This window comes from Chelonia mydas, chromosome 9 (assembly GCF_015237465.2).
Source record: "Chelonia mydas isolate rCheMyd1 chromosome 9, rCheMyd1.pri.v2, whole genome shotgun sequence".
Lineage (NCBI taxonomy): Eukaryota > Metazoa > Chordata > Testudines > Cheloniidae > Chelonia > Chelonia mydas.
The window spans coordinates 32,912,825-32,936,902 of NC_057855.1; the positions used below are offsets into that span (position 1 = coordinate 32,912,825).

A 24,078-nucleotide genomic window follows, 5' to 3' on the forward strand; every position below is an offset into this window, starting at 1 on the left:
AACAAGCGGCGGACTGGCTTTGAGAAGCACTGGTGCAGAGCAGAGAACTACAGGTAGCATCTGAAAACACTGATTTCAAGAGAAAGTCAGGGGAGAATGTCTTTCTCCTGAAATCATGCACAGATAAAAAAAATTGTACTTAGAATCAGAAGCATTATTTGTTACACAGCTGGGAATCGGGGCACCAGACAAAAGCAATTAAAAAGAATTGGTGAAACTGGAAAATGGGCAAATAGTAAGAACGGGACCAGCAGAGGGAGTTAGTATGGCACAGAAAATGTAACATTAAAATGCAGTGGAAATAAGACAGGAAAAAAGAAAGTCATGAGGTTATGGAAAAGCAATTGCAGTTCATTTTTGCTTCAAGGTTTGAATCCAGTACTGTGTCTAGTCTGCAAATAGTCCAGCTGAGTTTTCAGTAGTTCATTTCAATTCATGAAGCATTTTCAATTATTTCAGGCCATGATCCAGGTTTCAGTCATCATTTGTAGGAGAAGTGTCAAATATCTGGCCTTGTGTTAGAACAAGTTTCTGAAAAGTATCACGGATTGCTGTCCGCAGTATTACCACGTTCTTGCAAAGGTGTGACAGAGATCTGAGGGGAAGTCATTAGCTATTACAGGTTTAAAGGCCTCTGTGTAGGAGCAAATGTACAATAGCATGGATTATCTTCATGTTCTGTTACGCAAGCTACAGAACATGTTGCTTAGTTCTAGACAGGGGCAACAGAAATCTGCAGAAAAGATTAGCAAAACATAGATAAATTTTTTTTAACCTACTGCAGTTTACCTCAATAAAGGAAAAAGAGAATCATCTACTACTACTGCAGTTTCTTTGGGATTTTTATGAAGTGTAGATAGCCAAAGAAGAGCCCAAAAATGCACGTTACACATTTTATCTGCGTATAGCTTGATCCTAATATAGCATTATAAAACTAAATAGCTGTAATAAAATTCAAATTGTAAACTCTCTTGAGCAAGGACAGTCCCATACTGTGTGTTTGTATAGTACCTAGCACAGTTGGGCCCTGATACTGTCTGGGATTGTGGGTATTACTGATGACATACTGAAAGCCTGACAACTGTTAATTTCTTATATTTGTCTCCTAAACTCAGGGTACTCTGGTGCTCCAGCTGGGGCACTGGGTCGGGGGCTGAACCACATGGCTCGGCCCCACTCTGGCTGGGATGCTGGGTCGGGGCCACACCACGCAGCTTGGCCCTGCTCCGGCCAGGGCGCTGGGTCAGGGGCTGCACCACGCGGCTCCTGGAAGCCACGGCATGGCCCCGCTCCAGCTTCTATGTGCTCCAATGGGAGCTGCAGAGGTGGTGCCTGCGGATGGGGCAGCATGCAGAACTGCCTGGCTGCGCCTCTGCGTGGGAGCCAGAGAAGGGACGTACCACTGCTTCCGGGAGCTGCTTGAGGTAAGAGCCGCTCGGACCTTGCACCTCCTGAGCCTCTTTCCATGCCCCAACCCCCTGCCCCAGCCCTGATCCCCCTCCGAACCCCTCGGTCCCAGCCCAGAGTACCCTCCTACACCCCAAACTCCTCACCCCCCGTACCCCAATTCTGTGAGCATTCATGGACAGCCATACAATTTCTATTTCCTGGTGTGGCCCTCGGGCCAAAAAGTTTGCCCACCGCTGCTCTACTGCATGAGCTAAAAGCCATATGGCTCTTAGCTAAGGTTGTAGAGTGGGCTCCTTAATCTCCCTCTAAGTGGTCTCGGTGCCACTAAACGGGACAGAGCCCCACACCCAGGAGGTGTGTGGGTTACACAACCTCCGGGTGCCGGCCTTATTGCCCGCCTCTTGAGCTCCGGGGAGCAGGAGCGTGAAGCGTATTGGGGGCTGAGCATGGGCCAGGTTCAGCTCACAAAACGCATCGCCAGTGAGGGCCGCAGTCCCACCGGCAGCACGTCAGCGACCCCACCGCGACCCGTGCACGGACAAAGGGCAGGTTGTGCGGGCTCCATTATCTCCCCCACCCGCGCCGCCTCCTCTCTTCAGCCAGCCCTGCCCCTGCGCTACACTGCCGCCCCGGGGCAGGCGCTGCTCACCCCCGGCCCCAACCTGCGACAAGGGGCGTGCTCACAGGCTGTTCTCCCTGGGGTGGGTGCCCGGGTTCCCGCCCGCCCCGCTCCCAGCCGCGGCCGGGCGCCCTCTGCCGGGCACTGGGCGGGAACGATCCCGGCAGCCCGGCCCCTCCCCGCCCTAGTCCCCGCCCGCACGTTGCTCGGGGAAGCGGCGCCGGGGAGCAGCCGAGAAGCAGCGCGTCGCTGCCGTCCCAGTGTCCTCTACCGCCGCCGCACAGCGGCCCTCAGACCCGGGCTGCCCCGGCCGCCGCTGCAGCGCCATGCCCCGCGCCGCCCCGCTCCTGCTGCTGCTGCTCAGCCTGGCCCAGCGCCGCGCCTGCCTCTCCGGGCCGGTCAGCGCCGCGCCCCCCGGCCCCGCGCGGGACCCCTGCCGCAGCCAGCCCTGCTGGAACAGCGGTACCTGCTCCCCGGCGCCGGCCCGGGGCCCCGCCGCCCCCCGCCGCCTGCCGCTGCCCCAGCCCCAGCCCCAGCCTGCCTACAGCTGCGCCTGCCCCGCCGGGGTCACCGGCACCTACTGCCAGGTAAGGGGGACAGGGGCTGTGCGGGGAGCTGCCTGCCCGTGCCCCGCCGCCAGCCCCGCCGCCAGCCCCGCCTGGGTGCGCCCCTGCCCGTCCCCCTGGCTGTGCCCTGGTGTGTGTCCCTCTCTGCTCATCTCGTGCCCTTGTGTCTGTCCCCGGCTGCCCTTGTGTCTCTGTCTGTCGGTCTGTCTGCCTAGCTCTGCTCACTAGGACTGTGCGTCTGGGAGTCTGTCTCTATCCCATCTTTCTCTCTCTGTCTCCGGGGTCTGGCTCTATCTCTATCGGCTCATTCATTCTCCGTCTGTAGGTTCATCTGTCCCTACCGCTACCCAGCTGTTTGTAAGTCAGGCTGCGGCTCTATATCACTAATGGACATCAGTGTTTTTGCATTATTAATCTATTAGTTCAGCAATATTATACTGTCTGTCGTAGGTTAGGTACTGTCCTCTACATAGTGGCTATAATTGTCTCAGTCCATCTCCGTATATACAGCTATGCGCCTGTCTGTAGAGCTGCCTTCTTTTCTCTCATATGTGCGTGATACATACATATATCCAAGGAGATATCTGGGTGTATGAGTCTGCTGATCATAACGTTTGCTCTTTTTCTTTCCTTAGCGAAGTGTCCAGATTCTTAGGTGTGGTAATAGCTGTGGGTCAGAGGCAGTACCTAGGCTGCAGTTTCTATCTCCTGCAAAAAACTATCTGAGGATGTTAGTCTTTTTTTTGTTTTTTTTTAAAATCCATTAAATATTTAAGGTGGATGCTATTACTCAGAGTAACTGAGCTTGAGTATTCTTGGGCAAGTGTTGGGGTTTAGTTCCTAGGCTTGTAAAACTGACATATCAAACCTGCAATGCTTTTAACCCTACCTGCATAAAAAATATATGCAAACTTGGTGGGTTAAATTATTAAAAGATGAATGGAAAGGTGAATGATCTCAGGAAATTAGGCAGCTTTCCAGAATTAGACAGAATGTTTTAGCATGGATCTCTTTTCTTTTTCTTCATTTTTCTTTCTGCACTCTGGTGACATTTTATATATTGTTTATTTTAAGATCAAAATGATTTTTTTTTTTTTTGGAAAATGGGTAGCAAAATTGTACTGAATATACAAAATAGGACTTAATAGGTTTATGATGGCCATTTCTTTCTAGTGCATTTCCTATCACATTTTGTGTGCCACTTGGTTTCACCTTATTAAATTCTACAGAAAGATCAAAATGTCAAAGTAAGGGTAGAAAAATATTATCTGGTACATCTAGAATAAAAAAAAACTGTGGACAATAGCGAATATGAGTAACATCTTTCTAGCCTGCTTGGTCATATGCTGATTTAATACAGTTTTTTTGGATAAAATATTGCATTACTTGGTCTATGAAGACCCAAGTGAATGCTGATCACCATATGAAGAGGTTTTGTTCATAATCCTTGCATTTTGTCTCGTTATGAAATGTCTTTGATACCACATTCTAAAATATAGATAAAATCTCTCAGTTTATCCCACCACCTCTCTTTCCCTTATAAGTAGAGAGAAGGGTTTGTTTTGTGAGGGTTTAAATGACAGTGATATACTTCCAATGACAACACAGATTGTCATTATAATAGAACACAGATTGGTTCACATTTCTTTGGGCAACGCTTCCTGGTTTACAGGATTTGACATAGAGGTAAACTGATTCAGGTAAACTAATGTTAATTTTTAAAAAATTTTTCTACAGCACGCTCCTTAACTTAAGTAGCCTGATTTTGTTTTGTTGTTATATGTGTTCATTAGGTCACAAAATATCAAAGCTGTAGTTTTCCTGTGTGGGTGGAGAGAACAGATTTCTTTCTTAATAAGCCATGAATATCATGTGTAGGGTTCAATAATGAGTATTGTATGGACATATTGAAAGTCCCTGTGAACTGCAGGCATTTTAGAAAGAAATACTTCTGTGCTCGCCCTAAAATGTCTCACTTGCTTCCTTTTAACAATGAAAGTCAAAATATTACCGTTAATGAGGTTCTGCAAAATCAGAGAGCTTAAAGTGGATTAAATAGAATCCCCCCTCTGGCAAATTTTAGCAGTCTTGCTGGTAAGAATTTGACTACTTGCGCTTGGGTTTATTGTGTTTTCCGCTCTAGAAGAGACAGGCAAAGTTGCATGTGTGCTGCTGCCTATTGCTGTTATACTGTCTGAAATCCATGACTGAAGGATAAATGGCTCTCAAATGTTTTGGTAAACTGTATCATTTACTGGTGTCGTAACCTGCAGGAGGTGTTGTATCTGGGGTTTTGGTAGAAGAGAGGAATACATTTCTTTGTAACCTGAGAAAATAGATAATGAATTCACAAGCACGCTTTTTATTAAACGATATGAAAGGGCTAATTCTGGGAGTATTGTTTATAAAATGTTTATTTGAGATATCATTGACTTTTATTTTAACCCATGGAACAGTAGTTTTATAAGGGAAACTTTCTAAACAAAAGATAAAAGAAATTCATCCCTGTCTATCAGGACTGGAAATGAAGCAAAAACATTTTAGTTCACTCTGAAAAGTGATTTTTAAAAAAACTGTAGTTGTAATGAAAGAGGGGACAAATCATCTGCCTAAAGAGAAATTAGTAAAATATTGTATGTGGCTGCATACAAGAAAGTTTCCTACTTTGATAAAAGGAGGATAATAAAGAAATATGAATTACAGGATTGGTTAGTAGTTCAGATGCCTTTCTTTTTAGCAGTTTTAAAAAAACCCCTCACAAGTGAAAACAATATATGTACTCTATTGATGAACTTTTCCGACTCAAAGGGATTCTAAAACACAAGGAATTTTAATTCCAAAAAGGGGTATGAGAAAACTGAGTGCTAAATCAGGCAGTTTGCTTCAAATTTAAAGCTGCAGCCTCAGGCAGAGGCTTTTCAACTTACTCGTGAGGATGTTATTAAACTATTAAAATGGGGAGAAGGAAATATTAAGAGGGAAAACAAATACAAGTAAGGAATTCAGCTATGTTGAAATAATTAGCCACTAGTAATCTGAAGATGGTAAATTCGCACTGCTGCTCTTTGTCATAGAAGTGGAATAATATCTCATCAATGTTTGTTCTCTGAAAACAAATTAAAACATAGCCCTGTTTTGACACACACACTACGTTCTGTAATAAAAAGATTAAGTAAACAATCCATCTGATTTTGTGTTATTTTGATGCAAGTAGGTATAGAGTTGCGGGTCAGAAGAGGCATGCTAGCACTCTTCTCTGCCTGTGTTGTAAAAAGACTGATAACATAGTCACAGCTGGAAATTACCCAGAACTTCCTCAGTAATATATTAGCTGGGTCCATTTTTTTTATGCACTTCACAGTGCTCTTGGTGGAAGGAAAGTGACAAAGAGGTAAATTGGCACATCAGATGCTCTTAAGATATTTTTGAAATCCACAGCTTTTCTATCACCAAGAGCAATCTTTCATTGTGTGTGTTTTGTTTTTTGTTTTGTCTTGAGGAACCATTTTTCCATAAGATGTGGTGGTTGCTGTGGTAACTTTTTTCTATGGAGTGGAAGAAAAAAATCATATCTGTGCATACATCAAAATTACTTATGGGTACATTTGACATATGCTGTCTAGAAAACTTCTAGTTTTTCTTACTATGTAATATTTTCAGATTGCACATTCAAGGGTATGCGTGGTTTTCATTACATTCCACTAATGAAGGAGTGACAGGAGAAAAGGGATTTGTACAATTGCTTAAGCATATATTTTTCTCAAGAAGTTAATTCTTTGCTTTTGTGTATTGTGAAGAACATGAATGGATGTTCTGCATAAAATTGTGCAAACTTTTTTTTAATGAATCTGGTTCTTCTGGAAGAGATTGAAACAAACTGGAAAATTTTTAGCTTTATTCTGAAAGAAATTGGTGGCAGAATATTAAATCTAATGAAAATATGAAAAAATGTTAAAATTATGTTGACATACTTCCTTTGTTTCTGCTGTTAAAAACCAAAATATAATATTTAGCTAAAGAGTAAATTCCATATTTTTTTCTTTGATTTAGTATATCCAAAATCCAATAAAATTATTTTTTTCTTGAAAGGGACAGGTTGTTGCTTGTACTGTGTATTCAGTTGGAATATATTACGTGGAAAGTCATTTGGATTAGGACATCGTTAACTTTAGAGACATAAGAATCAAAACAGTTAAAAGGGGAAGGGGATGAAGAATTCCATGCTAGGTTTGGAGTTTGAAAAAAGATAAAATGAACCTATCAGGTAAAATTTTCTTACATTAATCACTTTTAGCAAAGTCCTGTGAGAATTTCACTAACATCTTATCTCCTGTAGAAACTGTTACTTTTAAAGAGATCCTGTCAGGTACTTTTATCATTTTTATTTTTTGTCCTTTTGCTTGAAAATAAATTATTTTCCTTTCTCCCCAGTTGTCACACAACCCCTATTCTTTTGTTTCTGGCAATGTAGTTTTGTTGTATTCTGTATCCGTATATCATAGACCTCTTCAATAATATAATCAAAGCCAGAGATCAAGTATTGTCTTTTGGGTGGTGCTCAGAACTGGCTATCAGCGTTTGAGTTCTGGTCATTGGTTTGCTACTCTCTGTTCGGTTTTAGACAAGTCACTTCAGTTATCTTTGCCTTCGTTAACCCATATCTAAAATGGAGATAATATCTCATGTGCGTGATGTTAGTTTTAATTTTTTAAGTGATTTGGGAGCCTGTGACGAGTATACAAGTGCTTGTTGCAGTAGTTATGCTAGCAATTAAGGGGATAGTTTCTTGTGCTCCCCCTGCTGGATAGCTTTCTGCAGCAGCAAAAGTTTTATAAAATCAACTTAATTGTGACTCTGTGAACAAATTATTTATATAAAATGGAACATAAAGAAATATATATCCTGAGTTTGAGAAGCTACTGAAAGATTTAAGATTTAAAAGCAACAGATATATCATCTCTTTAACTCTGCTCTTAAAAATGGTTTTATTGCAAAAGATATTTTAACCAAAGACAAGATTCTTTTAAAAAAAAATCACCTTTAAAGTATCCTGAGACAATAGATTCTTTCCATTTGATTAAAAATTCATAGAAGCTTGGAAGTTTGGAATAGAAATGTCCCAGCAAGTTATCCTTTCCATCCTTTTGTCACTATGGGATTTTTACTTTTAGTACATTTCCTAAAGTTTTTTCTGGTTTTATAAGTCCTAAGTAATGTGGTTTCCATCTCTTCCTTTGGGAGACTCTCTCATATGCTAATACATCTTGCTGTGAGTTTTCCTGACATTTCAGCCTAATTTTTGTCTTAATTTCTTCCTGTTAGTTATCTCTGTGTACCACGTTAAATAATTCCTGTCCCCTCTTGATCGTAATGCTCTTCAAACATTTGTAGATTGTTATATTCCTTCCGAGCAAACTCTACTCTCTGTTCTGCACCAGCGCTATCCTCTTCTCCTCTGAGAATCCCCCAGAATCTCCACTCACACAGGTCTCTCCAGCTCATCTGCTGGTGCTCTCCGGATGCCACAGCTCCTCTTTCCTTGGGACCTGCTCCAGATGGAGCTTCTGAACCTCCGTGTCAGATGGACAACACAACCAGAACTTTTCAGCTTTCCCAGGAGGCGCCACTCAGGAGCCAGTGCCCCGTGCTGGGACTGAGGAATCCTGTTCTATCTGCAGGGAACTCAGTGCATAGGTGGAACTTTCCCTGTGATGTCCTATCCCCTTCCTGGCCCTCATGTCCGTGGACATGGGGCTTTGCCTGCTGAGCTGGCCATGTATGTGGGTGGTGGGGTGGCTTAGAAAACTGACGTGTGTAGAGATAGACTAGCCCTAGCCATCCTCTGCCTATGGTCGTACTAGGGCTACATAGAGGAAAAGCTATTGCTTCCCTGCTCTATGATATAATGCCTCTATGTAAATCCATTTTATTTACTGGCTGCACTACACAGCCCTGAGTCTCTCAACATCCTTCAGTCTGTTCTGCTAGAAGATTTAAGATGTACTTTACCTTCACATCAGTGTCCTAATATATTCCATTCCTTCTCTGTTGTCTCTCTTGCTCCTGCTAGGAGGGGACATCCTAGATAAGAAGTCTTTAAGGAGTTGTTTTAGGTCTGTGCTCACAATGGACACATCACAATATTAAAAAAAAAATTTTTGGCCATTCCCAGTTTTTTAATTGTTTGATGGTATTTTCTTTGATTTCTAGGCAGTTACTGAAGGTATATGGCTACTCCATCTGTTGCTTTTTTATCTATGCATAAGAGTAGACTGTACAATTAGATGACATCTTCAGTTTTGTTGTAAGACTGACTGTTGGCTCTCTGTGCATTCTCCAGCGTAGCATAGGTTCCTGAGATCTTGTACCAGTTTCCTGGTGAACAACAGCACTATTAACTCATACAGTCTTTCAAAATGTCAGACCATAAGTATTAACATCGATTTTTGTGGGATTTTGTTCCTAGATGTCATGTTCATTGGTCCTTTTCTTTCCTTTTTGTTTCTTTGGCAGAGATCCTGCTAGACCATTTCCAGGCGGTGGTTTAAGTGTGTCACTTTGTCTTTTATGCTATTTTCAAGAACCATCGAATACTAATGTTGTTCAATTATTAAACAGCCTAAATCTCCCAAACTGTTGGATTGTGTTTCAGTTTATGTGTTACCCAGTTGATGGCTGGATGGTTTGAATACCATTGGGGACAGACCACTGAACTCTGGGTTCAAGTTTCACAACTCTCTTATATTGACTTTGCCATCATGCTAATTTGTGCCAATTTTATAGTGGTTTAGTTTTTTATTAGACTTACTAAATATATTTCACAAGGCACTGGTATGGGTGGTATTGTTATGTGTAAAATTAACAAGGTTAATTGAGAACTTGTTTTGTAATTCTTTAGGTGCAAATTCTGCTCTTCTGTTATGGAGACTTGGAGGCCCCTGCCTGCAGTGAAACTGGTGCATTTTCAGCAGTGTTGAGGGGACAGGATATAGGGAGCACTTGGACAGAGTAAACAAATTATCTCCCACCCCATATACACATTTCTTTCAGTTATGCAAAAAGAAAAGGAGTACTTGTGGCACCTTAGAGACTAACCAGTTTATTTGAGCATAAGCTTTCGTGAGCTACAGCTCACTTCATCGGATGCATACTGTGGAAAGTATAGAAGATCTTATTATATACACACAAAAAGCATGAAAAAATACCTCCTCCCACCCCACTCTCCTGCTGGTAATAGCTTATCTAAAGTGATCACTCTCCTTACAATGTGTATGATAATCAAGATGGGCCATTTCCAGCACAAATTTCTGGATTTGTGCTGGAAATGGCCCAACTTGATTATCATACACATTGTAAGGAGAGTGATCACTTTAGATAAGCTATTACCAGCAGGAGAGTGGGGTGGGAGGAGGTATTTTTTCATGCTTTTTGTGTGTATATAATAAGATCTTCTATACTTTCCACAGTATGCATCCGATGAAGTGAGCTGTAGCTCACGAAAGCTTATGCTCAAATAAACTGGTTAGTTTCTAAGGTGCCACAAGTACTCCTTTTGTTTTTGCGAATACAGACTAATACGGCTGTTACTCTGAAACCTTTCAGTTATGGTAACTTTAGATATTCCTTGTAGCTGTAGTGGGATTTTTTTTTAAGTTGGTATTGTCTCTTGAGGAATTGTGGGTACTACAGTAAAAATTGCCATAAGAGAAAGAGGATTATATCTCAGCAGTTCCAAATGTTTGCAATAAATTATCTAATTGAATTGTTCTCAATGCCTGTAAAGGAAGGCTACAATTATTTAAGGACCAAATGTTGTGTCTCAGCTGTACAAATGGGTATTATGATCAATTTGACAGTTTATATACTAACAACTAAAAAACCTTCACTGTCTCTGTTTCAAGCTACTCAAATAGCCCATTGAAATCTATTCAAAACACTTCTTTGAATCTCATGCAGGTCATTACACCATGTAAATTATTTAGCTTCCAAGAATTGTATGATATAAAGAAAAATTGCAGATGTTGCATTGGCTTACATTTCTGTGATTAAAGATGTTGAAGAAACTTGCCAAAAGTTTTGAGGTAATTGAATAATTGCAGAATATAGCGATGCTTAAATTATTTCATGTTCTTGTTCATCACAATTTTCCATTTTCATATGGTTTGATCTGAGAGAATTGCCTTACTTCTCTGTATATGGAAATGATTTCTGATTATTCGTAAACCAGTATTTTCTTTTCCTTTGAAATATGTATCAATACCTAATACTTTATGGCTTCGTTGAGCACTCCAAGGTCGAGATATAGTCAGATGCTTTTTAGTTTTTTTTAAACAGTGTTCTAGAATCTTCCACATTTTGCTTAACAAATAGGAACTAGTTGCTTTCTTAAACATATGAAAAAACCTTGAAAAAGATAACAAGTTCTGGTAGTAATATTGTAGCTTTGTGGGTGCACTGTGAGCAGGAGACCATCAGCTTCAGAGGAAGGTTTAAGAAATCTTGTAGTAAGCAGATGTGGGATAATCTGCTCTCCAGGGGAGTCTCCTCCTAACCCTTAATAGTCAGAGATTAACTAAAAACTTGAATGAGATTTGACAGCTATTCTAATTTTTCTTTTTGTATTTATTATTAACTCTCTGTATTTTTGTTATCCATATAAATGTTGAGTCTCTCTTGAATCCTGGTCATTTTTTGGCTTTCAGCAATATCATATGGCAATAAGTTCCATTGTTAAATGATATATTATGTGAAAATATTTTGTTTTATAAGTTTACATTTGCTATCTTTCAATTTCATTACAAGTCCCCTTGCTCTTGTATTATGTGATAGGGAGAGTGGAAGTTCCCAGTCTACGTTCTCTGTACCATTAATTATTTTTATATTGCTGTCAGGTCCCTTCTTTAAAGTAAACAATCCCAACATTTTCATATGAGAGTTTTCCCAAACCCTAATCAAGCTTGTCGCTCTTCTGCGTTTCCTCTAATTCTGCGATATTCTTTTTGAGATGAAGTAACCAACATTGAACACAATTTTCCAGGGGACGGTGGACAACTGATTCATGTAATGGCATTATAGTATTTTCTGTATTATTCTCCATTCCATTCCTTACGCATGCTATCATTTTGTCTGCTCTTTTGAGCAGAGGTCACCATTGAGCTATCCACAATAATAGCTGAGTTGAAACAGATATTTTAGAACCCAGTAACCTAGTTGGAAAGCATTGGTAATAGAAGCCTTTGGTTTTGGATCAGTCAAACCAAAATGAAAGCCATTACATATAGATGGAAAAATGCTGCATTTGGGAAGCTTGTGGTTCCTTGTCCTAAAACCTCTTCTAATGGTAGCGTAGTGTATAAGTGCATTCAACCTGTTAGGACTTACTCTTCTACTAATAGATTTTTTACTAATTCTCCGCCTTACAGAAGGTAAAATAGCTTTATTCAATGTTCTATCTCCCTAACTACTGTACTTGTCAATTTACATTGTACATATATAATATAAAAATTGAAAAAAGTACCCTATGGTGGGAAACTCCTATCATATAGCTCTCCAACATGAACAAGATTAAGCATAACGATAAATTATATTACTAAAAGAAAATTTGTATGAGATATACTACTTGAACAAGCTATACCATAACAGTAGAGGAGCATAGAAAATGCAAATCATGTCAAAATCTATGTCACACTGTCTAGAGTGACTCATGACTGTGAATGCCTACCTCAGTGCAGACTGTCAAAAACAGGGCCAATACCCCAAACTGCTGGTGTGTTGTATAATTAGATTTCACCAAGCTAGCAACAAATGTGAACTCCAGTATCACTATACCAGTTTTACCTCATATACAGTCCCCTTATATCCTCCAATCTGTCTTGCCACCCAGACAAACTGGACTTAGTGGTCAGTGGTCACTTACACAAAAAATCACACCAAATTCGGGTTGCTCCCAGTCCCAAGAAATCAGTGACTTACCTCAAATCAATTGGTACCTTAGAATTTACACTAAAGACAAGTCTTGTAGCCAGTCCTGTAATAAACTATCTAAAGGTTTCTTATTCCTTTTCCTAGTTAATAGAGTTATTTACAAGGTAAAGCAAGCAAACATATGCACACAAGTTATCTAAATCCTAAGAATGACAGAGTTGGAGTGATATGTCAATTCTAAGTGTCTTTCAGGGAGGACCCAGGAAGCAGCCCCCGGGGGATCTCTGGCTTCAGTTTAGAGTCTCTGGCCTTGTCAGAGTTCATACAGCCGAAAAGATGGATATTTTTCAAGTGACCTTGTTTTATTTCCTTCATTCAGCTTCCAAGTCCACAGGATAAGCTTTCTGGCACATAGCATTTCCAAAGTGTGATAGGGCCATTAACTATTCCTTGGTATCGCAGTATTCTTTGATGGCCCATCTGATTTTGATAGTCCTTCACGATGGGTGAGAGGGGCATGATTCCTGTGCCTGAGTTCACAAGCAAACATTTTCAAAGTCGTTATAAAGCAAAATTTACCTATTTTCTTATGGCATGGAATATGGACATTACAAGTGAGATGAATGCATGCAGCAATTTACAAGCATTTCAGAGAGTCTAAACACGAAATACATTCTTATAAGACTAATATCTATTTTGAGCAAAACTAACATACCGGTGAACTGGTCTGGTCTCCAGCTATGAGTTTGTTAGTTAGTTCTTAACTTATGTCTGCAGTCTGGGCAAGAGCTGTGTACGTTAGGAAAAGTAATGCCTCCTTTGATACAAAGTTCTTTGAATCCATTTCTTCCACAGGTCAAGTGCGGTCTTTTATCCAGAAACACTCTTGCACCTAAAAGGTACCCATGCTCTACATGTGGCTCATATTTTTCTTTCGCTCTCCCTTACCGTAATAAATGTCGTCTGATGTAAAAGAAAAACAGGACTGTTAGCCTGAAGGAATAGCTGTGAGCTCTGTGGAAAACAAGTCTGTTGTTGAAAGTTCAAGACTAGGATTCTGTTCTTGGCTTTGCCACTGACTTGGTGTGGGATACTGAGCAAGTCACTTTACTTACGGTGTCGCGCTATTCCCACTTACACATGGGGAAAAAACCCTATCCTTATAGGAGTGTTGTGAGAACTAATTCCTTAATGTTTGTAAAAAGCTTCAAGAAACTTGGAAGAAACTATAAAGGTGAATTTTATTCATTACTTTGAAATGCAAGATTTTGAATTTCCAGAGTTTCTGATATCAATAATTGCCATTTCTAGTGTATCGTGGTAAAGGATACCTGGGCCAACTGCACAAATATAACCAAATTGATCTTAGAGGAAATTAAATTACTGATCTCCAGTTTCTTCATAATGTATTGCAAAAACAATTTAACTTCATCTGTTTTCATTCCACTTGTACATTAAACAATTTGAATACTTCATAGTGCTGGTTGTTAGGTGCAGCAGGGATCTGAGATACAGTTTGATTCTCAGGTGTTTGCTGCTGTTTGGTCAGCGTCTCAGTTGCCAACATCAGGTTGTGATCTCAGTCTGTTGAGGAATAGGCATAGCTCCAGCAGGTGCTTTGTGGGTGACCCTTACTGACCTATCTGTTTCCCTCTGTGCCCTCCCCTGCTTTGGTGTGAAGTCGACCGGATGTTCCCACCCCATCTAAAAGCTGCTACTGGGCCAGATTTTGCCTATTTGCTCCTGGATTTGAATGTTTTACAATTCCTGTGATACTACTCCAGAAGCCCTTCACCATGCTGCAAACCGTCACTTGGAGCTGTGCTGAGACTCTGGATCTCATCACCATATGGGAGAAGAATTGGTGCAGGAAGCTTTTTGTAGCCAGTCACTGCAATAAAGGTCTGTTTGTGGATGTTGCTAAGCAGATGCCCATGAAGGGCCACAACTGGGATGCCAGCCAGTGCCGGATAAAGAGCAGGGATTGCCAGGAAATAATCCCATCAGGCGACATGTAACCGGTTTGTTTTTTGAAGAGCTGGATAGGATTTCACACAATTATACAACTACCAAACACAGGAAGGTTGTGGAGCCTGCTGCCTGGTCCCTTCACCACCCACTTCCCAAGGTCAAACAACAAGACTCACCAGGGGATGAGCACAAGGAGGCCTGTGAAGAGATCTCCCCAGAAAGCCAGGATCTTTTATGCGAGCTTGATTCCTACCTTGCCATAGCTGAGCCCAGTTCTCAGGCAGCAACCCAGGCCAGGGCTGAGAAGGCAGATCCTATGGAGGGAACCTTGGCATGTAGCTATCATTACAATTTGTTGTTGTTGTGCTATGCTGCATTGCTAGCTTCTGTTCCAGGTGCCAACGGCTGCCACCATTTTAAGTCTCCAGCCCCTATTTCCCTCCCTCCTTTGGCCCATGTTGTCTGATCAGCTCCCTATACACATTTCCAAAATGGCAAGCAATTGGCCCCTGTCTCTACCAAAGCCCCAACTATTGACTGTTTTAAGGCCCAATATCAACGGCACCTGTCTGTCTATATATTTTCCTTTCTACTCCCCTTATCTGTTCCACGGTCCCATTTTCCAGCTCAAAATGGCGGCCAGCAGCATGGCACAGTTGCAGCCTCTACCTCACCCCTTCTCTGGTGGCAGATTCAAGTAATGAAAACATTCATTTCTGCAAAATGCAACAGTTAATTGAGACAGTGGTTACCAGAAAAGAAGTTTGGTTAGGATTCTCAGCCTGCAGGAGACAGACGTGGGCATTGCATGCCCACAAAGACTACAGCGCCCTGTTTATACCTCAACATGCAGAGAAAGGGCTTTTTACCTTAGGGATAGCAAGGCCTATATAGAGAAAGGCTAGGTACAGTGAATGATTCACGCAATAATTACAGAACCCTATCTGTTTTTCTGAATACTTTAACCATGCTTGCAGGGGAGATAAAGCAGAATCTAACAATAAGAAATTGCTCTATTTTTGTCCAGCCATTATGGGGAATAGCTGCATGGGATTCCCCCGATATAGCTTACAGCTCTCTTGTACTTCTGCGTGAACCATCTTTGTGAAGAGCTTCACAGTATATCTTGCTGGTCTGTTCTTTGCCTTTCTGAATAAGGTCATTCTTTGCCTCCTAGTCACCCACCTCGCTATAATGTTATTTAGAGTCAGGACAGCTTAAGGGGATGTAGAAGGGATTACTATCCAGTTTGACCTCCGCTACCCACTCTGACATCATATAAACACCTCCAAGGTACAGCAAAACTATAAAACCAAGCTGAGAACAGTCTCCCTCCCCCAAATCTTCAAGGCACAACAGCAAAAGTAAAACAGCATATTTTGCACAGACAAAAATCCCAATGCAGCCAGTCCTCCTCCTGCATCGCTTACCATGTCTGAGGTTCCCCCAAGACTGGGAAGAATCTTAGGGAAGTAAAATCAGAAATACATTTAGAAATGCTATCACAATCTCTTTAGAATATGAACAATAACCACCTGTGTCGTTTTTAATATTCCTGCAACCATGGCACTTGCAGCGCCCAGTTCTTTAAGGACAGGCCCTTAATCAACAACTGAGTGGCTGGCTAACCTGAGGGGGAGAAAAAGGAAAACTTGTCATGAAATGTTCACAGACCTCACTGCAGAGTCCCACAAATCCCTGAAAATAGTGGAGAGGTAGAGGCAGTATTTGAAGATGGAGAGGAAAAGAGACAAGATCTCAACAGTTGCCAGGGTCGCATTGACGTGGGAAAAGATAGTATTGAAAAAACAGGGAGATGAATAGACAACTCCTGGAGGCAATACAAAGCCAAAATGCCCCGTTGCAGCATATGTTGCTGCTACAGCAGCTGCTAATGTAGTCCTATAAATCAGCACCCAGCCATGTTGTGCAACCCCTGGACAATACAGGCTAATGGGAACAACAGCAACTCCTCCCTGTTATACCCTTGCAGCAGAGCTCCAGAGCCATTCCCTTCACAGGCCCAAGCTCACAGCATTGAGAATAGTTGCACCTGGGAGCCCAGCTCTTTTGAACCCTTTAACATTTCTGGTTAACTTCAAGCCTTGACACTCAACACCAGAAGGGCCACAAACAGATGAGGCAGAGGCATGATGTATACTCACCTGTGACTTTAAGCTATCCCCTTACTTCCTTGAGTTGTGCACTGCCTTGAACTGTTGCACTTTGATTTTTGTTGTTTTGCTGTTGTTTTAATGAAAGGTATGTTTGTAGTTGTTTAATAATAGAAACCTTGAAAACTTCATTCATGAGGAGTCTACAATGCATTTTACACAGAAAATCATTAAGTGTGAAATAATTCATGAGGTTTTACAAAGATATCTAGGCAAAGACACAAGGTAAAATAGGGATTGCCCCAATGTTGTATTTTTACCACCTATAAATAACACAGAACTCCTCACAATCCATTCCCCTTCTCAACCTCCATGGGTTAATATCTAGATGTACAGCTGCACAATTTCAGGCCTGATAGTCAAAATAAGAGCAATAGGCATTACTGATAATATTACCCCAGCTGTTCCCATTTTCTGTTGGATTCTGTTCTGTTCAAACAACTGAGCAAGTCTCTGAATTTGAGCCTCCCACCTCAAAGCTTTCTTGCTTATTCTTACAAATATTGTGCAAAATAGAACATGCTGCTATAATCTTTGGCTTGTTGTTTTTCTGCAGCTTCCAACCTGTTCTACAAACAGTACCCCCTTCCTTTCAAATGGCCAAATACACACTCCATTACCATTTTCCAGCTACTGAGGTGGTGGTTAAACAATTCCTGCCTTGTGTCCAAGCAGCCTGTGTACAGCTTAATTAAACAGGGAAGCAGAGGATAAGACAGGTCTCCCAGGATAACCAGTGCAATCTCCACATCATTAATGAACACTGGACTGGTTTCCCCCAGAAACACTTTCTCCATAAAGGTAAATAGAGCTGAGTTCTGAAAGATCCTAGCATTGTGGACCCTTCCAGACCACATGGCATTTATGTCTGTAAAGCTGCCATTGTGGTCAACCAGCACTCAGCACACCTAGGAGAAATACCCATTTCTGTTTATAAAGTCAGAGTCTTGATCAGGGGAAGCAAATAGATACATGGATCCGATTAATTGTCCCAATACAGTTTGGGAACCCCATGCATGCAAAGCCATCAATAATCTCCTGAGTATTACCAAGCTTTATAACTTGGTGCAACAGTACCATTTCCATGGCATTGCAGATCTTCATAACAATGGCCCCAAAAGTCAGTTTCTCCACAGTGAATTGTTTGGACCAGTAGCATTTAGGGGTGGCCAGCTTTCTAGATAACAGTGATGATGTGCATCTCTGGGAGCCTGGGGCACCTCATATTAGTAGGTTGCTGCTGCAGCTCTGTAGTTAGTTTAGCACATATCTAAAAAAAAAATTGCTTTCTCTATCCTGAAATTCTCTTGACACTGTTGGTTGTCCCAGGTGTTCAGAATGATCCTTTTCCACCTCTTCCACGCTGGTTTCCCGAGACCAGAAATGGCACTGCACAGTTTAAAGCTGTTCCAGAAACTGTTCTTATACTATCAGTTGTTCTGTGTCTGTCTTCTCATTTTTCCTCCACCGCTGAAGCTCCTGCAGCCGCAGAAGGAGCTGCTGCTGCCGCCACATCATCTGCTCGGTGGTGCAGCGGATGGAATCCAAAGCCAAGTTCATCTGGCTATAGGTGCTGAAATACAGCCCCAGCAGCCTCTGCATATTCAAGGTTGCTAGCATAGCTACAGAGCACTGTTGGGTCCATGCTGGCCAACAGCAATTGAAAATAATGTTAGTCCACCCAGAAAGGAAGTATGGGTTGGAGACAGCAGAGACATGGGACGACTTAAAAAAAAATTTGAACCTGCCTGGTGTTTGCTGTGCATAGTGAGAAAAATTCCAGAATGTGCACTGCTTGGCAGCAAAGCAAAGGACCATGGGATGTCTTCCAAGAACTAGTACACAGCAAGCTGCTGCTGTGTTTGCATGCTGTGCAAATTGAAAGATCGCACAGGCATCTTAATGCAGCTTGAGTATTGTATGTTACCTTACGTGCATCAAAGAGATATGGATTACCCCCCGACCAGACAAGCTCTTTGTTAAAAATAATGGAAATGGACAAATGACCTTTATTTAGGCTTTTTTTGATGGCCTTAAAACGTGCTATTTCCTAATCTTGCTGGTTCCGGGGTGTAACTTTAAAGTAGTATATAGATGCAACTAGTCTAGTTACTTGTTTAATAAGTCATCTCATTATCTAGGATACCGAAGTTTTCTTTTTTCTATGCTACATTTGGAAATCAGTAGTGTTTTCTTAACCATTTAAAATCATTAGGCCTTACGATTCTTTGGATGCCTTGTTTAATACTGAATTTTTCCTTTATTTGTTTTCTTTATGTCAGTAAACATTTTAAGCTTCCTATAACCTGCATTTTCACAACATATACCTATAAAATAACTATATGGATAGATGCAACTCTGGAATAAAGCAGCACTTCAACAATTAAGTAATCTAGCAATTCATTCAGTTGGCAAGGTAGACAAAGGCCAGTAGCCTTCTGATTAATTTAGTTTTGTAACGTTCTTTTCCACTGGAAGTACACATAATAGCTCAGTAATCAATTTTTTTTTAGAGTTTTATAGTGATGATATGTTTATGAGTAAGATCAATAAGAGTGAATTAGATAAGACCAAGAGGATTGACTTGGACTGTGAAAATAGGGTGATTTTGAGTTATGGCTTCCAGTGATTTCAGAGACTTTGCTGTAAGTATCTGATGTATTGGTCACTAGAGGAACCAAATTGCTATTTTGATTGAGAAGATTGTCAAGCAATTTCAGGAACAAGGCAAGGAGAAACAGAAGGCATGTTCTGTACCTGGAGGCTTTCCTTTATAGTAACAACCCATCTTTTCCGTGTAGATTACTACTTCTTGGTCCTTTCTACTGGAAAATTCAGAAGAGCCTAATAAAGATGAAATTCAGAGCTGAAAAATGCAAATTGGAAGGAATAATTTGGACCACGTTTGCATAGTCTAATGAATTGTATGGACTCTGGAAAAAGATTTCACGTGTCGTTGTACGGCTTGTTGAAAACATCTCACTATGCAGTGGTGCTCAAAAAAACCCAAATGATATTATGAATTATAAATAGAACAGAAAGTATTTAAAATATAACACCATTGTATGAATCGATAGCATACTGTCCCCTGAAATTCACTTTTGGTCACCTTCCCTTAGAATGAGTCCAGAGATGGGCGGCAGAAACGGTTGGAGGCTTGTAAGGGATTCCATATAAGGAGAGACTGGAAGGAATGAACAGTCTAGTTTAGAGAGGAGATGAATAAGAGGGTACCTAATAAAGGTGCAAAATAATGAAAGGTAACAAGAAGGCAAATCAAATGTTTTTATTTACCCACTCATAATACAAGGACAATGAAATTGTAAGATGATCAATGGAAAACTGAAAAGGAAATATTTTTTCTTTTAACTTAATGTATAATCAACTTGTGGAATTCACTCCCACAAGAGGTTACTGAGTCAAAAAGGTTAGCAGGATTCAAGGAAGAACTAGACTTTAATATGGATAATGGGAACATTTGTAGTTTCATTAAATAGGACAGTTTGAAGGAAGAAGAAAAAAAAAGAGAGCGATAACTACATGCTTTAGGACATAATTCACTTGACAGGCCTAGGGAAAATATTGGTGTATTGGCAAGTTTTCCCATAATTGTCTGCTACAAGGTTTCTTGCACCTGCTTCTAAAATATCTGGCAGTGCGTCCTGTCAGAGACAGGACAGTGAAGTATTTGGAACACTGGTGTGATCCATTATGACAATTTTAATGTTCCTCATTTCTCTCATAATTTAGATAATCCAAATGCATATTCTGTACACATTTTTAGAAGACCTAGTTTTAAGACATGAAGTTCTAATTGTTTGATTTAAATTGAGAAAATCTGTAAAACTGTCTGCAGATTGCTCCTGTTATTGTTTAAACGTGTTGCCACTATGCAGTGAGATGTTCTAATAACTCATATCAATATCATGCTCAGCTCAGGAAAACTAGTAAGGAAATTTTACCAAAATGCTATTTGGTGAATATAAAATTTGGTATTTTATTTTTCTTCATTGTTGATAGCCATATATTACCAGTATTTTGGTAAAGGATCCCATACATTCTTTGGCAGATCTGTCAGACTTTTAAAATGTATTAATTATCTACATGTCAACATGCATGTATCAACATGCATTGATCTTGAAACCTATTTTTAGGCATGGCCTAGATGAATACTACTGCTAAAAAAGAAGTAAAGTTGACTGGCAGGAACTGTAGACACCCCTGGTTCCTAGCTCTTTGCTGTGCCCCATAGTACACACGAGAACCTTATGACTGGAGGAAAGTTTTGTTTTCTGGTATTTATTGTCATGGTATGACATCAGGACAATGTTACAACATAGGGGCCTGATCCTGCGAACCTTGCGACTAGTTATGTGAGATTTATTCATAAGTAGTAAGAATTTTCTGGATCAGGTCCTTGATCTTGCATTGTTAATGATATAGCATGGTGTATGATGACTGCATATGTGATAGTTGCAGAAAATAGTGCTGAGTCTTCTGTTTTGGGAAATTAATATGTTTAATTTAAGTAAGGACAGATTTAGATTTAATTTACTTGACAATAATTGGACTTAAAACTTTGGCTGATTATGATCTCTTAAAGGTTCTAAAAAGGTAAAAAAAAGATGGTGGGGGAAATGATTAGGTGTTTCAGCACATACTAAAGAATTTGAAAGGTCAAACGGTGTCTTCTCTTTTGTCTTATGGGCTGTTTCAGAACCCAGTTCTGATGTTTCTGACAGAAGAAGCTCAAATTAAATGAGGTCATTCTTGCATTGCATTACTTTTTGTGAACAAGGAGAATCCGACATGGGTTATTTCAGTAATCATTTGCACACAGGTCATCTTGAGTTTTCATATAGTACCCATAATGCAGGAGTGCTTATTATAAGAGATAAAGCACTTCTATGGAGTGAATCAGAGGCTCAGGATCCATTGTAAAACTTGTCTATGGTTTATTTGAGTAGCTTGGATGCAGCTTAAAACCCCCCAACCCTGAACTGCTTTTGCAGACAACTAGGAAGAAAGGGCAAATAATTATCGATTAAGATGATGCAACCCAATTATAAATTTCTGATCATAAATTGGGTGATAGATTAATTTTCTTGAAATTAATAGGGATGGCACAAAAAGTAGCATTATGGTAGAGACGTTTTCTAGGATGAAGTTGTCATTAGTTATAAGTAGGACCCATTATATTATTGTTTGCGTAGCAGTATCACCTAGGCACTCCAGTGGACCAAGATGCTGTTATAGCTAATTTAAAAGTTTATAATGCATTTGATCTTTGAATGTAGCATATTAGTCAGTGAGTGAATAATTTGACTGCATTTTATGTTTAGAAAAGGTAATCCATTTGAAGAACATACTGGGAATGACAGCTATGGTGATAAATCTTTTGTGTCAGGGGTCAAGCAGCAGACACAAGTGCAGTCTGTCTTAAGGCTTGTCTACATGGGGACACTCAGGAACGTTAAAGCAAATCAACTGAAGATGTGAAGTTAATGCACATAAGATACATTAACCCCCTATGTGGATGCTTTCACTCAGCAGTTAAGTGGCCTTAGTTCTCTTGTCTCCTATAAACAAGCCTTAGTCTATTTCTCCATGGTTTGTGTGTGCCATCCATTTTGTGATCAGCACACTACAATGGAGTCTAAAGAGAAAAGTTACTAGGGTTGCCAACCCTCCCAGATTGGCTGGGAGACTCTCAGGATCGACCTCGATCTCCTGGTGGCTATTGAAAGCAATCTGAGAGATTTTAATAGTCCGCTAAAAGTCCGGTTGGTGGTGCAGTGGGGCTAAGGCAGGCTCCCTATCTGTCCTGGCTTCACGCAGCTCCCGGAAGTGACTGGCACGTCTGTCTGGCTCTAGGTGCAGGGTGGCCGGGGGGGGGGTCTGCGCGCTGCCAACACCCCAAGCGCTGATTCTGCAGCTCCCATTAGCCGGGAACCTCACCCAAACTCCCTCCCAGAGCCTGCACCCCCCCGCACTCCAACTCCCTGTCCTAGGCTAAGCCCGGAGCTCCCTCCCACACTCCGAACCCCTCGGCCACAGTCCAGAGCCAGCACCTCCTGCCTCAGCCCGGTGTAAGTGAGTGAGGCTGGGGGAAAGCCAGCGATGGAGGGAAGGGTGAGCAGGGGGCGGGGCCTAGGATAAGGCGTGGGGTAGGGGGCGGGGCAGGGTTTGTGTGATTAGACAGTTAGCAACCCTAGAAGTTACTTTTTAGTTTCTTGTGTAATTATTTGAGATTTAACATTGGAACAGCCTAAAAGTAATTGTGAAATTGATCTTCTCAGACTACTTTAGCAACTTGGAACATCATTTAAATATTTGTATAATAGAAAAAGAAGCATTTAATCAGTTTTTTTTTTTTTTTTTTGGTATTGTTCAAGAGAGTTTAAGTGGAGATGATGCATTGGACTTTGAAAAGCCATGGGGAAAAACAGCATTGAAACATTCTTTCAACAACCTTTGCAGTGTTGCCAGGGGCTGAATTAGCATGACTAACAACCACTTTTTCAACATTGGTGGGAAAATGTGAATTTAGTGTATTTTTAAATTACAAAATTAAGTAAGATTTTAAATTCAGTATATTTTCTAAACTTTTTGCATGTTGTCCTTACACCTGGAACAACGTTTCTCTTCCACTATGTCAATGTCTTCACTGCCCTTCAAATCTCTCCTTAAAACCCTCTTATTTCAGCTGATTTTCAACCACTTGCTTCCATTCCAGTATTTTCTTCTTCTCCTCCTTTGTCCTCCCTTATTGGCTCAATTTGAAAAACAAAAATGTTATTTACAAACTTCATGCCTTAGGTTACAATTATGTCATGGAGGTTGTGGAAGTCACGGAATTGGTGACTTCCAGCGACCTCCATGGCATTGGAGGCCCCTGCAGCTGACCAGCCGTGGTGTAGTATGAAAAACTGCTCTCTGGCTGAATTTGCTACTTATGGTGTACTGAGCATGCTCACATGAACTGAGCGTGCTTGGTAACATCTGCTGAAGCCAGCAGTGGAGGACTCCAGCAGCAGCCCAGGCTCTGCGGGCAACAGCTGCGGGCGGTGGGACCCCCCACTGACAGGGCACCGGCGGCGACTCCTGAGCTGCCCAGCTGCTGCCACTGGCAGGAGCCCCCCCACAGCGGCTCAGCTGTTGTGAGCAGCTGGGTCCCCCCAGCAGCTCCCAGCCACTGGCGATGGTGGCAGGGGGACCACAGAGCTGCTGAATGGCCATCGGTGGGAGGGCCCCCCACAGCTCCCCCAGCTGCTGACAGGGACCCCGCCCCCGCAGCTGCTCAGCTGCCAGCCCGAGAGGTGCAGGATCATGTGATCATGTCACCTGGTACTAGGCCCCCCTTCAGCTCCCCAGTTGCTCCCATTGGCAGGGACACCCCATAGCTCCCGTGCCG

At 41.4% G+C, this 24,078-nt stretch overlaps 1 protein-coding gene across 1 annotated transcript in view; it reads left to right on the forward strand.

Moving 5' to 3' along the window:
* Window positions 1-2,236: 2,236 nt before the first annotated feature.
* Window positions 2,237-24,078, forward strand: part of DNER (delta/notch like EGF repeat containing) — a 269,335-nt gene continuing 247,493 nt past the window's right edge. The window contains exon 1 of the mRNA XM_007055038.4: window positions 2,237-2,616. Within this exon, the coding sequence (XP_007055100.3) occupies window positions 2,356-2,616 (261 nt within the window). The 5' untranslated portion in view covers window positions 2,237-2,355. The remainder of the gene's footprint in view (window positions 2,617-24,078) is intronic.